At 41.5% G+C, this 15,296-nt stretch overlaps 2 protein-coding genes across 3 annotated transcripts; one reads left to right on the top strand and one right to left on the bottom strand.

The window, feature by feature from the left end:
- Positions 1 to 1,356: 1,356 nt before the first annotated feature.
- LOC118415160 lies at positions 1,357 to 12,560 on the bottom strand. Of its 2 annotated transcripts, none has more exons than XM_035819539.1 (13): positions 12,491 to 12,560; positions 11,781 to 11,879; positions 11,167 to 11,251; positions 10,763 to 10,896; positions 9,459 to 9,566; positions 8,703 to 8,759; positions 7,576 to 7,706; positions 6,125 to 6,179; positions 5,182 to 5,274; positions 3,954 to 4,088; positions 3,127 to 3,228; positions 2,465 to 2,626; positions 1,357 to 1,953 (listed from the first exon to the last, which is right to left on the bottom strand). In XM_035819539.1, exons 2-13 carry the CDS (start codon positions 11,868 to 11,870, stop codon positions 1,822 to 1,824), a joined length of 1,284 nt encoding a protein of 427 aa, XP_035675432.1. In that variant the 5' UTR covers positions 11,871 to 11,879; positions 12,491 to 12,560; the 3' UTR covers positions 1,357 to 1,821. The 2 variants fall into 2 exon arrangements, with proteins under 2 accessions (XP_035675432.1, XP_035675430.1); XM_035819537.1 differs by lacking the exon at positions 7,576 to 7,706 and adding an exon at positions 6,900 to 7,030.
- A 199-nt stretch (positions 12,561 to 12,759) lies between these two features.
- Positions 12,760 to 15,296, top strand: LOC118415152 (kelch repeat and BTB domain-containing protein 2-like). The gene is made up of 2 exons (XM_035819522.1): positions 12,760 to 13,026; positions 13,721 to 15,296. Exons 1-2 carry the CDS (start codon positions 12,772 to 12,774, stop codon positions 15,257 to 15,259), a joined length of 1,794 nt encoding a protein of 597 aa, XP_035675415.1. The 5' UTR covers positions 12,760 to 12,771; the 3' UTR covers positions 15,260 to 15,296.

Here is a 15,296-nt window from a genome sequence, read left to right as displayed (position 1 = left end):
AAGCCCGGTCTGAATAGGGTTAAGGTCTTATTGAGTCTTCCTTTTAAATTGTCCAAAATTGACCTTGACTATCGTCTTTCCAACACCTACCAACATACCAAATACATACATCATCGTAATCGGCCGAGAGATTACCCCTGGAATGTTCCATTGACAATTGTGGGGAACTGTTTTTGACAATTTCAGTAGTTGTTTAGCTAAAATCCATCAAAACAACAAAAAAATCTAAAAATTTTGCGCCCTGCCAATTCAACTTAGTAGTGGATCATAAGCATGTATGTTCAACTAGTGATTTTAGAACAAGAAATTTGTGAACTACATAGCTACTGCTATCACTCATTGGTCAGGTGTATACACTAAGCTTCAAAGTAGTTGATGGATAATAAACACAGTGCTTGTGAACACCAGTAATCAATGTTTTAATTAGTTTGATGGAAAATTTAAATAAGTAAGGTTGGTCATTCATGACAGAATTTGATTTGAATGTCTTAATATAAATTGTTAGTGCCATGTATACATAGTGTCTTGCTATTCTATCATCGCATAACCTAATATCCAGTTTTATCTAAATCACATCATCTTTACCTTATAATTCAATTTTCAAGGAAGTACTACCATAATTCTACATTTTCAAACGTTTGATCTTAACATTGTTATGCATCTTTAAATGACATAATCTAAATAGAAGTGATCAATTTAAAATCTTTACTTAATGTAAAATCTTCATTGAACATTATCATGGCTCAGGTATGACAAAATATACAGTACCACACAGTTAAGCAGGTATTTTACTGGGCCGTACCTATTGGTGACAAATTATTGCAACAACTTTGTCAATTCTTTTGTCAGTTTTTTTTCCTTGCGGTCACACATGGGTAAAATACTGAGTGTATCTCTACAAGATGGCTGCACCAAGAATGTCACATCCTCAGTTTCAGTCCCAAATTAGATGCACTTTTTTGGAAATGTAGTGTTACCGCTGAATTAAAGAAAACAACGTAGAATGATTATGACTCATCCAACAGAGATTTGCAGTCACTGTGATTGTGCCTTGTTGGCAACTAAACTCGGCACAAAAATTTTGGAATATTTACTTTGACTGATCATATTTCCATTCTTTCTGCACTAATTCCAAAGTGTTATATATCAATAGAAAGCGTGTGTGATTTCCTTTCATAATGGTATCAAACTCCTTATGATAATAAATTCGTGAAACGAGCACCAGGGCTACTTACGTCAGTGGGTCATGAAAAAAATTGCCCAACTTTCAATTTTGTGTTCAACTCTTTATCATCCTGCTGGTATGGGTGCGGTGTCAAGGATTCAATGTATCCTTTTTTCACGTAATCTTTGGTATACAGAACATCCAAGTTAATCTTTAACATTTGATAAGAGTATATGTGCCCTTTTGGCTGTTGGATGACCGAATCGAAGTGTGGTGGCGGCAAGGAGAATGTCAAGCAGTCCTGGTGCTCGTTCCGAAAATTTATAATCATAAGGAGTTTGATACCATATGAAACTAAGGAAATCACATACGCTTTCTATTGATATATAACACATTAAAATTGATGCAGAAACAACGGAAATATGATCAACCAAAGTTGATATTCCAAACTTTTTTGTGCCGAGTTTTAGTTTGTGCACACTTTGCAAACTGTTACTTTTTTTAGATTAAAAAAAAAACATTTGCCATTTTAGGCAACCAAATGTTGCCTGTTGGAGACTGTTGGCATGAAATTGACAACATGTTGGAGACTGTGAACAACCTCTTTCGCAAAGAGGCATGACATGGTCCAATGAGATACCCTCTTTTAGAGGAGTTCAGCTATATGAGCCATCTGGGTGTATATTCATGACTTTGTCCTGAAGTCGAGCCTGCTCGGCAGCAAACACCAGCAGGTGGCTCTGCAGGGTGTCCTGAGGTCCAGTTAGTACCTCGGACCGGTCACCACTCTGAAAGGATAAGTCATATTCAAAGGTTGATGCAATGGATGTCATGTTTCTCCATATGATTACAAATCTTACTTTAAAAGGATGAGGATGCAATGAATTTAAAGTTTTACCATACATTATTACTAAAAATGTCATCACCATCATCATTGACTTTATTTCACGTTTAAAGCAGTAAATGGTAAGTGCCTAGTACATCATGTTAGATTAGGCTTTTTTTTCAATACTGTCTTTACTATTGTCATGATACTGTAAGCTTTTGCTACATTTGTCAATGTTATGTCACTTTTTATGCCTCTTGTAGGGGACCCCTGACCAACCCACCACCCCCCCACCCCCCAAAATGCTTGGATATGGAACTGTTCAGCAAAAAAGAATAATAATTTGAAATGGCAATGATTACTTGTAAGATGAAAATACTGCGGGGGCTATAGAGACTAAAATACTTAATACAAATTGAAAAAAAACGTGCTAAAGATTGCTTGTCATCATTTCTCACTTTATACTACCTTACCTGTACAGCATTTACAAAGGCATCCATCAGGAAAAAGTCTGCACCACCGTGCATTTCACGCATCCTGCTAGGGGGCGCCACTGCACAGCGATGTTCTGTGGTCGTCTGTGTCAGGAAGTCATAGACATACACGGGGCCTGGACCGGAGCAGCGCAGCTCACCCTGGGTGGAAGGATACAACATGAGTTGAGCAACATGCATAGACTCATTTTCAACAGCCTTAGCTTGCTGTAACTACTATAGTTAGCTGTGACACATATACATGTATCTGTATCTGTATCTATTTTGCCGATATAACTGCCGTTCAGCGTAACACACCAGCTCAACTACAGAGCACCAGTAAACCTGAGTCATTATTGCCCCATCGAAACTTGAACGTCATTGAAATGTTGGCTATATGTAGATCCTTTGTGGCAAATTAAGAACTTTGTCATTCACCGACCAGATGAAATTATTCATGGCTTTTGAGTTACTGGTGCAGAGGCCCTAGCCAGAGGTAGGTACTCATTTTCACCTGAGTGAAATGAGTCATGCAAAGTTCCTTTCCCAAAGGCAAATGGTCGGTGATATGACAGGATTTAAACCCTGGACCACTTGGTTCGGAGCCGAACACTCTGCCATTACACCGCACGACACTCCACAAATTATACATCTAACATTACCTTAGTTCCTGAGATCCTGGTCTGTCGCTCACAGATCTCCTGAGTAAAGGCCACCATGTTGAAGGAAGCCGTCTGGCCACCATCAAACTGGAAGTTAACCACCTAGAAACACAAATAACAAGAATTAATATGATGATCTTTATTGCATAATCATGCCCGAAGGCTAAATGCACAGAAGGACCACATGTGGTCTATGGATGCAATGGCAAAGCTACACTTATACAGTGGTTATAAACTATGCCAGATGGAAAGAGAACTAATGCACTATGTGTTACAACAGGTAACATATACTATCGCTAATGGCTGCATCTAACATGTTCTTCTCTCTTTTTGAAACACGTGGAGATATATTTACATATTTCGTTAATTGCATGATCGTTCGTGCATGACATCAAGTTTTTGAACAAGTCTTGTTTTGACATTTTCTTATAATTATTGTCTATATGTATAGTATTGAACAAGAATGTGAATGCTTCAAAATTGTCAAATTTGTACTGGCTACAACTGGCTAGGGACTTGGCTCATATATACAAGCTGTCTGTTTTATGTGTGAATCATTTTTTCCACAATGTAGGTTTTGTAAGTTTCGGGTTGAATGCAAATGTATTCTCGAACCCTAGAATCAAATTCTGGCCCTCGGATCAACAGAATTTGATCCAGATGGTCAAGCAGTGTAGTTGTTTTTAACCGCTTGCGCCACTAGGACATATGATAGGGTTGTTAATAAGGAAGTGTCTCTCTCTCTCTGTCAGTCAGTCTATACAGACTATGACACTACGCATAAAGAAAGTAAGCGACAGAGGAGACTGCAACGCAAGGAAGTGTACCTGATTGGAAACAACGTCGTTGTCGCACTCGTACACACAGCGTCCGTACGGGCCAGTTCTCAGTGCCTCGGTAAGGCTCTCCACATCCACCGGTTCCTGAGGACACACCACACTGACTGGCCAGCCTGTCAGTCCCTGGAATAATACACAGAATAAAGTCTGACTTGTAACTGATATCATAAGCAACATTCAACAGCATCTATTGGTTGCTTGCTTCACAATTATATTTGCTTTGTAAAGCCTGGTGCAAGCCTTTTTTAGTGGGACCGCATGGTGCAGTGGCAGCATTTGCGGCTCGAGACCGAGAGGTTGCGGGTCCAAATCCAGCTGCTGTGTCACCAATCTTGTGCCCTCAGGTGTAAATGAGTATCTAGTGGCCTTGTGTGGCTTGGTGGGGCTATGTGGCCGAGACAGGCCTTAGGGGCATGTTTGAGCATGAGCGGCACCCGCCATGGCACATGAGTCGGGGGTAGGAGGAACCCCCTACATCCTTGGTTGGAAGTCCTCCTAGGAGACGGATACTCCGAACAACAAAGCTGCATCTGATGGAGCCGCCTCACACATTGCATACAGTTGCCCCTGTGAGACTTAGTGCTCCTGAGTAGACGAGAGGGTGGAGAAGGAATTGCACACCCCTCCTTCACCATTAAAAAAAAAAGTCATGTGCAGGTCAGGTAAACAGGCAAATAGCCTGTCTGCCTCCTCATCTGTCCAATCGACAGGAGAAACTGGACTCGATCTGTAGCAATCTTTTCTGTGGCCTTTGACATAAAGCTTAAAAAAGCTGGCAGCATGGTATTTGTGAATAGTATCAGAAAAGGTGTACAAACTGGGGCTAGCGCTATACATGTCTCTAGGCCTTGTCACTCCATCCTGCAGGGATGCACATTCCTTTACTGAGACGGACCAAAATTTTACCCCATCCATCCAAAAAATCGGAGCATAGCATGAAATTGATAAAAATATATTTTCGTGATCATTTAGCTTAAAATCAACGACAGATTTAGCAATGAAAATGAACATCACAGGCTCCCAATAATGAAACAAATTAAAGCTGGAGATAGCTCATTACAAACACTCGGAAAAAAGAAGCTAGAGTGATTAACCTTGTTCTAAGGAGTAAATCATAGTTTCATGTGAGCAAGTGATAATTGTCATTCAGACCTTTCAAGTAGAGACTGCCACTACTTCGACGACCCTAAAGCGTTACAGTATGTAATATTGTCACCTGTTTCACCCTCGTCAGGTAGATCTTCTTAGCAGAGTAAGGACAGCTGTTCTCCACCTGGCAGTCCAGACACCTGCTGGCTGCACCTGCTGGCTGGAAGGAACAACAAAAACTACATGTTGTAAATAACTGCATGTTGTAAATAAGCCCCAATCTATGCACAGCTTTTACCGATATCTGTGGAGATGTCGGGAGGGATCTAGAACGTAGGGGGCCGGACACCCATGGCGCTTGCAGTCATAAACATATAGCGCCGCGATTTTCCAAATGCGTTATATGCCAAATGATCCCGAAGTCGGGAAGCATCTACACGCGCGCGAAGTTGTCGGGGACCCCTGCTAAGCTATTGGTAAGGTATCGTACAAATGGTCCGGACCTTTCGGGAAAAATTTTCCCGATATCGTAATGGCGATATAATAGTTCCATCTAGACGATGAAAAAAAGCTGTCTGCGAGAGGCTGTAGGTGATATTGGGAAAAACTGTGTGTAGATCGTGCCTTACTTCCGTCTTGCTTGTCACATTATTGCAGCACCAATAAACCTCAAGGTATGTAATCTGCAAGCAAAGGGTTCTTGTGGGGGGGAGGGCGTAACAAATCCATTACTCGGACTTGGGTTGGAGAATGTGGTAGTCTTTGACTCCATTAATGTCTGCACCCCATATACATACATGTATGCCCAAACCCCCAGTAGTGTTCATACTCAAATTCTCCTATCAACATTACTTTTAAATGCAATATTTTCTGCTGCAGGAAGGTGGCACTAGTGTCCCTGACCGTTGTCCTTTTTTTTTCTAATTTTATATCGTGAAGATAGTGAAAGATGTCTGGATAAGCATCCTGCATAAATTATTAAGCTTTTCACATGTACAAATACTTTGGGAATTTGCTCTTGGCATATACATGTAGTTAACTGCACAGAAGTTAAACGATGCTGCTCTTACCTTGTTCTCAGGCCTGAAATGCATGAGACTTCCAAAGGAGGACACCTTGACACACCTGTATAAAGACAGTCACATGCTTTCATTAGCTAAGTTCCGGCTATCAACCTTTGAAACAGGCTGAAAAAAACATCCTTGAACTAATGTCCTTTTCACTCCCTGAGTTAGCGATATTTCCAGTGGTTATTTTATAGACACGGCAACTGGGAAAATGCAATGTGATAGTAAACCTAGGTGGATCATATTATGCCCCTGTGACAGCAAATTGAAACAAGACACAAAATGAAATAATAATAAAAAAAATGATCATAATATGGTAAGACAGAAAAACTAGCAAACTAAGATAATAGAAAGTTTGTTTCTGCCTGTTTCAAGCACATTGGGGAACATACAGTCATGTGAATGGGAGAAGGTGACTTTCAAGTTTAATTGGAAGAGCAACATTCCCAATAATTTGCCTTTTGTCAAGCTACTTGCACACAATGCCAATTGAAAATAAGGGCCCACTAACTCTTTATCTCAAAGTCTGCTGTTACAGCTACTATTTTGTTCATATTAGCTGTAACAACTACAATATTGTTCCTACTTGCTGTAACAGCTAATGAGCTAATGTCCCAATGTTGCAGGTCAAAGCTCTGATTGGTTCATTACAGAAGAAGAAGAAGAAAGAAGTCAAGAAGAACACACCAGCAAAAACAATATGTTTTCCCTTAGGGAAACATAATGACGTATAGATTCAACAATAGAAACTCTGATAAGCATAAATCTATCACCAAACCTTGCACCACTGAGCCAATAGCGTATGAGGTCAACATCGTGACAGCTTTTGGCGAGAAGCGAGAAGCTACTGCCCGCAGTGTTCCGCCAGTTTCCCCGCACGTAGGAGTGCGCAAAGTGCCAGAACCCCACCTACGAGTCATGTAAATGAGATTCATCAATGAGTTTCTGTAACATAGGGCCATATTGAGTTGACTTAACTTGGATGACATCCAAAGGTGCATCAATTATCGTCTGTTTCCAAAAAAGGTGTTTCTTGCAACTATACTGTAAATTGTACAGAGATGCTGCAAATGAACATAGTTATATGATATACAATGCAAGAGAAGGGCCAGATATGCGATTCAAATGTTCTTTTCCTATCATAAAACGTTCTGATTTTATTGTCGACTTATGCCTTTAACAAAATCTATTTCAAATCTGGAGAAAAGTCTTCCAAAATCAAAGAATGTGAATTCAAAGAAGAAAAATAAAGAATCTGTTAGTAACACATGTTATTTGTGTACAGGCATTTGTCACAGTGACTGAACATTTGGATTTCATAACTTGTAATATAATGCCATTTTTCCAAACTGGTTTTTGCACATGCACACACATCAATTTTGGTGTCCCCATAGGATGTTGTCCACATATTCAAATCAACATGGCTTTAAGCAAGCAGCCATTGTGAACCTAACCTTGACTCAGGGAGCCAGTATGGTATAAGATCAACATCGTGGCAGCTTTTGGCGAGAAGCGAGAAGCTACTGTCCTCAGTTTTTCTCCAGTTTCCACGTACAAAGGAATGTGCAAAGTGCCAGAATCCCACCTGGGGGTTGGGTAAGGAAGGAAAGCACTAAGAATTTCTGTGTGGTATTGGATTGATCAATCAATAAATGAATGAAAGAATCAATCAATCAATCAATCCATCGATCTGTCACTCAATCAGTCAATCAATCAGTCACTCAGTCAACCAGCCAGCCGGCCAGCCAGCCAGCTAGTTAGACAGTCAGTCAATCAGTCAGTCAGTCAGTCAGTCAGTCAGTCATGTAGTCTGTCTGTCAGTTAGTCAGTCAGTCAGTCAGTCAGTCAGTCAGTCAGTCATGTAGTCTGTCTGTCAGTTAGTCAGTCAGTCAGTCAGGCAGTCAGGCAGTCAGTCAGTAATGTAGTCTGTCTGTCAGTTAGTCAGTCAGTCAGTCAATCAGTCAGTCATGTAGTCTGTCTGTCAGTTAGTCAGTCAGTCAGTCAGTCAGTCAGTCAGTCAGTCAGTCAGTCAGTCAGTCATGTAGTCTGTCAGTTATTCAGTCAGTCAGTCAGTCAGTCAGTCAGTCAGTCAGTCATGTAGTCTGTCTGTCAGTTAGTCAGTCAGTCAGTCAGTCAGTCAGTCAGTCAGTCAGTCAGTCAGTCAGTCAATCAATCAAACAAACTTGGAATCTGTCAGTCACACTCACGTAACATTTAGTTCATCTTATTTGTGGGGTATTTAAGCAAAATATATCTCATTTGAAAAAGACAGATATCAAGGGAAAACAAGTCGATGACTGGTGGATTCAAAATAATGCAGTTTGAAACCCCCAATCTTCGAACTTGTTATTGCTAAATACCTTGTTTTTAGAAACAGAAAATATAGATGATAAAGGTTAACTTAAGCATTACATGTAATACTACATGACAGTTATGTACATATGGAAAGCTATTGCACACATACTAAATATCATATTTTATAGAAGTGAAAATGATTTAAAACCTTATTCAAGGTAAAACTAAAAGCTTAGGATACCATATATTACATTATTATTATAAATGAAAACCAAATAGTTCTCACTGGTTCCATGTGCTGGATGTGAACTACATCTCCAATGGCTCCACTGTTAATCAGTTCCTACAAAAATCAGGATAATGTTTAATAAGACAAACATCAGACCAAACACGATAATTTACAGTAGAGACTGTTGTTGTACATGTATGTGTTGTATACTTAGAATTATATAGTGAGTAGTTCAAACCTTGGACTTATGAATGACTTACAATGGATCATATAGTCTTCTTTTCACCCACAGTAAGTCTAGCAGTCTGAAAATGGACTTACTCAGAGAGGACTGAAGATGGACTTACTGTCTAAATTTGCATAAAGGCCTTACTCTGGATAATAGTCAACTAAAACTAACACCAACAGTTCTCAAACATGGCAAAATGGGGTGGACTTACTCCGGGACTAACTGCCCCTCTGACACAAGTACGTCCACCTTCAGTCCACATTTATCCTCTTTTAGGTCCAAGGTTTACGTTTATAGAAAAATGCAGACATGAGTTGGTCTTCCCTTCCTTCCCCAACATGTATAATGGATCATCCCTGGCATGGAGAATTCCAGTAGATTAGGGGGAGGGGGGAGACAGGGTCAGTCTGTCTGGAAGCAACCCTAGGAGAAGGAGGTTGTGTGTGGAGAGGACAGAGAGAAAGAAGAATAAAAACCAAGGACTGCACCTAAGTGTGTCTGGGATCCTTTCAATCTTTAAGGATTTAAACGATTCAAGCGTGCAATAACTGTCATTATTTTAACAACATTGAAGGCTATCTGACCTTGATCTTCCTGACAGGTGGATAGTACCTCAGCACGTGACACACTGACAGGATGACGTTGTTTCTCTCACAGGCTGACACTATCTCACGGCAGTCTGACTCTGTAACCTGTAAGGAGCAACGGTAACAATATTTCACGTGACACACTGACAGGATGACGTTGTTTCTCTCACAGGCTGACACTATCTCACGGCAGTCTGACTCTGTAACCTGTAAGGAGCAACGGTAACAATATTTCACGTGACACACTGACAGGATGACGTTGTTTCTCTCACAGGCTGACACGATCTCACGGCAGTCTGACTCTGTAACCTGTAACAGTAACAATATTTCACGTGGCACACTGACAGGATGACGTTGTTTCTCTCACAGGCTGACACTATCTCACGGCAGTCTGACTCTGTAACCTGTAAGGAGCAACAGTAACAATATTTCACGTGGCACACTGACAGGATGACATTGTTCCTCTCACAGGCTGACACTATCTCATGGCAGTCTGACTCTGTAACCTGTAAGGAGCAACGGTAACAATATTTCATGTGGCACACTGACAGGATGACGTTGTTCCTCTCACAGGCTGACACTATCTCATGGCAGTCTGACTCTGTAACCTGGACATGGAGCAGCAACAGTAACCATATTTCACAAACTGCAACATTTTCAACATTTCTTATATGTTTTGCAATTTCAAACCATAACAGTTATAGTTGATGGATAAAGGATAAAGGTGAACTAGCATTTCAGCTATTTGAAATAGTACTAGGTAATTAACTTCACCTCAAGGCAGTGAAATGTTGTTTGGGGCTTGTCTGTCCTATCTCTGATGTGTGTGCATGTGTGTGCATATCTCTGTGTGTGTATGTATGCCTGTGCATATGACGTGTGTATGTATGTGTGTGTGTGTGTGCGTGTGTGTGTGTGTCTGTGTGCGTATCTGAATCTCTGTGTGTATCTGAATGAACCTGTGTGGCAGTGTGGGTATGTGTGACTGGGTATGGTGTACACATATCTGTATATCCCTGTGTTTGTGTGTGTGTGTGTGTGTGTGTGTGTGTGTGTACACATGCATGTGTATGTGTGTACACATGCATGTGTGTGTGTGACTGTGTGTGTGCATGTGTGTACGTGTGAGAGCTCCCCAATATACACAATGCAGCATTGCAAAATACATTCCCAGTGCTGCTATTTTTGTCTGCATGGCTAGAATGGCCACAAAGCAGTACGGGTAAGGGCTGATGTATTCCATCTCTGATTGTTTTATCCCCACTATTTTGTTCCTGTACAAAAAACTAAGATATACGCACTGCCATGGGTTTCTCCAGAAGTATGTGGTAGCCTCGGTCAGCGAACGTCACGGCGGGAGCCTTGTGCTGCTGGTCTGGGGTTGCTATGACAACACAGTCAGCAAACTTCTCCCTCTCTGCAGCCTGCTGCCAGTCTGGACAAATGGAGGTGCACAGAAGTTGACAGTCATAACTAACATTATTTCATGAAGGCCTTTGTTTTAAACTTACAGCACCATATTTTTGTTCTGGCACCAGAAACATAACTGTATATTAAGTTCTTCCTAGAACAGTTATAAGTCATCCAAAGAAGAAACCCTACATGAGAATCCATCTTGGTCATCACAAATCTCCCATCTTATAGATCTACTTTTATCAATATATTGAATTCAATCAGATATTACACAATTTGATAAGTGGTTTACCTGTGAAGACATTCTCCTGAGGAATGTTGTACTGCTGCTGGAAACGTTGGCACCTGAACAGTCGCGGGTCAGCAACACCAACCACCTGCAAGAGGAAAGGATCGAAGAACACATCACTTCATGTTCTCTAAAGGCTGGGAGAAAAGAAAATGGAAAATAAGGATTTAAAATGTAGAGGGAGCTGATGCACATGCAGTATTTCCAAATGATGTCAGCTCTTTTGTTTGTTATGCATAATTGGCAAAACGCCTTGAGGGAAGTTGAGGCCTAATCCAACAGTTTTGTACTGAAGCTATAGGCATGCACAAGCTGCGTAAGACAGGACTGTAAAGTAATTGAACCAGTCACACTTGGTTGGACCCCGACTCTTTTTGATAAGTGTGACCTTCCACATAACGATAAAGCCAGAGGTTCCATGTTTGAGGAGAGTCACACCTGCAGAATGTAACATTCCTGAGGTGTGACTATCCTCAAACATAATGCTTCTGAATCTGGGACATTTCTTACTAGTACATAAGCCGTTTGTATATACCAGAATACAAGATAGAAGGTCGAGATGATATGGTTGTACATTTTGTATACAGATGATTGTTCCATGTTGTTATGTAACACACCTGAAAGCGCTCACTGTTGTCGAGGGAGAACCTTGAATACACCTCTCCTCTGTTCCCTGCACCGACTATCAGGGCCCGGACTGGAGCCATGACTTCACCCTGGGCATGGATCAGTGGGCAAAATAACATCTAACATAACTAGAATAGAATAAAGTAAAACAAAACAAAACAATTCAAACTGGTTATACATTTGTACAAAGATCGGTCTGGTACATTGGATCTCAATGGTGCCAGGAATCTGTACAAGGCAAGAATATCTTAATAAAAAAATTGAATAGCGGAATTCAGCAAAATTAAGTGAAGAATCTGGTGCCAGGAATCTGTACAATACAACAATATCTTAATTAAAGCTAGTGCACTAGTGGAATTCTGCAAACAATAGGAGAAAAATCGGCTAAAATTATATGACAGTCCACAGGCCAGAAGGGCAACACAAACTAAACAGACGTAGAGTTCGAATCACAACTTGATCCCCGGTAACTTTTCTCACATACGTTAAACCTTTGGTTCACCTCATCAAACTGAAAAATAACTGAACAACTTGAACAAGAATAATTTTCTGCTGGGGCACAGAACGTTGCATGCATGCATAATTGTAGAAAACTTTAGTTTGGGGCCTGTGGTAATTTAAAGGGTAGTTACCTAAGAGGAAGAAGAAAAAAGAAGTATCATTAATTTGTGATTCATATGGTTTCAAAACTTTTACTCACCTGCGGTGTGTTCAGAAGCTTTTGGACTTGGACCTGCCTGCTGAACTGCTGAACCCGGAAGTGGCGGTTACAGCTGAGTGGACTGTGCCACAGTGGTTTGCAGGGGGACTTGTTTATTTCACTCGCTCATGTTATTCGGCGTTATCAAAACTACATAGATATCATAATGGAAAAAAAACATATGTAAGTCTAATTAAGCATATTTCAATCCGATTGTTGGGTTTATGAGGGAAAAAATGTTCGTTGAATATCCCCCATTTCTGTTGGAATAGTCCATCAACATGGCTGCCGCGGAGCAAGAAAGTCAACACAAAGGAGTTCGCCCGCTTCCTTTCAAAGACGTCGACCATAGGGTCTATTTCTTTGACAACATTGGTGAATTACAGAAGGATGGGGTACTGCAGGATGTCGTCATTGAGGTCGAGGGTCGGCGGTTTCCCTGCCATCGGCTTGTTCTGTCCGTTCGCTGTCCCTACTTCAGGGCCATGTTTTCAAGTGACATGGCGGAAAGTCGACAGAAGACGGTGGTTCTACAGGTAGGTTTGGAATGGTATGGTTAGAATAGAGGAAACAGGGAACTTATATGTATTCTACGTATCATAAAGAACATGAAAAACAAGGGGTATCCATTCTTTACATTAAGCAACAAACGTTTAAACCTTTTGTGTGGTGTGCCCCCCTCCCCACTTTGGGTTTCCGGAAAAAATGGGCTAGGCTAGCGCAGTGCGCAACCTCTCTGGACCCAGATGGTATGCATGGGGGTTTAGCATGTACAGTAATGGAATTTCCTTTGTGAAGGGGAAAAATTGCAAGTAACAGGTCTGTGGGTGAGGTAGATGGATCATGGAAGGTAAATTTACTAAAAATTCTGTTCACGTGTTTTGATGCTTCACTCAGGTTTAACAAAATAACGAGCAAAGTAGGCTAGAGTTCATAGTAATTTCTACCAAGTTTTTACAGTCAAAATTAGCGTTGATTACATGAAGCCAGTGGAAGTTGGAAACACCACCGGGTACCAAACTGCATTCCTTTGTGGCAAAATGGACCATTGTTTTGAGTATCGCCCATTTACAACTTTTCACAGACAATTAGGTCCAGGATCAGGTTGGAACCTGAACCAGACCCGTACCTAAATTTTCTGTACTGATACCCACCCCTAGTATATATTATACTGTTCAATATGCTATTGCTTGTCAGGCTTGTGGTAACAGTTTGAAAATTTTCCTGCAGGATATGGATGCAGATGTGTTTGAGGAGATCCTAAGTTACTTCTACTCTGGAACCATCTATGTGTCCCTGGACAAAGTGAAGTCCCTGTACCAGGCAGCCGACCTCCTCCAACTGGACTATGTGAAGATCGCTTGCAAAAAGTACATGGTCACGAATGTAGATAGCTCCAACTGTGTGGACCTATACCGATTTGCTGATTTTTTCTCTATGGACACTGTTGCTTATCTTTTCTCTATGGATGCTATTCGAAACCGTAGCCTGCATTTTATCTGCAGGTTTTTTTCTGAGGTTTCTCACACCAAGGAATTCTACAGCCTGAGTGTAAATCAGCTGACTAGGATCATCAGCCACGATAAGCTGGATGTTAAACAGGAGAAAACTGTGTGGGAGGCTGTTGTGAGATGGGTGCAGCACAGCAGGGAGGACAGACTACAACACCTACCCAGCATCCTCCCTCACATCCGCTTCAACCTGCTGACCTCAGATGACACGGCAGCCATCTTACAACATCCCATGGTCAGGGAGAATTCTGGGAGTTCTGAGGTCAGCAATCTTGCTATGATGCCCAAGACGTCCAATCCAAAGAGGAGAATTGGGATGGATGCTCAGGAAATGTTCCTGCTTTTCAGGACAATTGGAACAGACACAACTCAAATGCTCTGTTACAACCCCAGGTCCAAAATGTACATCAAGCACAGTTACGGAATGGAGTACCTTGATATGAGGATGGAGGTATGCACCCGATTTAAGGTCTTGACAGCAACAGTTACCTGTAATAATGACATTTACACATTGGTCAAAGAGTCAAGTGAAGAGCTAGGCTTGTTTCAGTACATCCATTTGGCAAACTGGTGGGAAAAGAAGTCGTCATTCCACAGAGAGAAACCGGAACACTCCCCCTGTCAGCACATAAGACTAAGAGCAGCTCAAAGCAAACCTTCAAGTAAACCTGTTCAATATCTTCTTGAAGTTGATGGTCATCTCTATTACCTCGCTGTACATGTCACATCGCAATCGAGAGAAAAAAGAATTTTATTGGTGATGAAAAAGTACCAATACTCCACGGACCAATGGCAGGACTGTTCGAAGCCTAGCGCTGACAAGCAGTCTTGCAATGTGGCTGTGTCGTCTGGTAAGCACCTCTACCTCATCACTAACACAGAAATGCATCGCTATGACCCAAGTCAGGACAGTTGGTGTAAGGTAACCCCGCCAAGCACTAATCTTGAGCCCTGTACGGCCGTTGCCATGGGAACGGAAATCTTCTGCACAGACGCGGCTGTCAGAAAGATTTCGGTATACGACGTTGAGGCAGATAGCTGGAGTGAGCTTCCGGGGTGGTCAGGCCCAAACCTAAAGCCCACTCTCTTTGTACTTGAAGGCCAACTGCATGTATGCTTGCATAATGAGCAGATCTATGTGTATGACAGGTCTGAAGGAGCTTGGAAATACTTGCTCACCCTGCCAGATGGGCCTTGGGGTATATGCGGTTCTACGCTACCCGTGGCACGTATGTATGTATACAACCCTACAAGCTGATAGGGCTGATACTGTCAGTATTATCAGGAGAGCTCTT

The sequence above is a fragment of the Branchiostoma floridae genome, chromosome 5, assembly GCF_000003815.2.
Source record: "Branchiostoma floridae strain S238N-H82 chromosome 5, Bfl_VNyyK, whole genome shotgun sequence".
NCBI lineage: Eukaryota > Metazoa > Chordata > Leptocardii > Amphioxiformes > Branchiostomatidae > Branchiostoma > Branchiostoma floridae.
The sequence above is the reverse complement of the archived record's forward strand: the minus strand, read 5'-3'. Positions and strand labels throughout refer to the sequence as shown.

Excerpts from the sequence above, each read along its gene's own strand:
- LOC118415160 (XM_035819539.1), bottom strand. The coding sequence starts at position 11,870 with ATGGCTCCAGTCCGGGCCCTGATAGTCGGTGCAGGGAACAGAGGAGAG. Across the intron at positions 11,252-11,780 it reads ACAACAGTGAGCGCTTTCAG|GTGGTTGGTGTTGCTGACCC; the intron begins GTGTGTTACATA and ends TTCCTCTTGCAG. Across the intron at positions 4,089-5,181 it reads ACCTGACGAGGGTGAAACAG|GGACTGACAGGCTGGCCAGT; the intron begins GTGACAATATTA and ends GTATTATTCCAG.
- LOC118415152 (XM_035819522.1), top strand. The coding sequence starts at position 12,772 with ATGGCTGCCGCGGAGCAAGAAAGTCAACACAAAGGAGTTCGCCCGCTT. Across the intron at positions 13,027-13,720 it reads AGAAGACGGTGGTTCTACAG|GATATGGATGCAGATGTGTT; the intron begins GTAGGTTTGGAA and ends ATTTTCCTGCAG.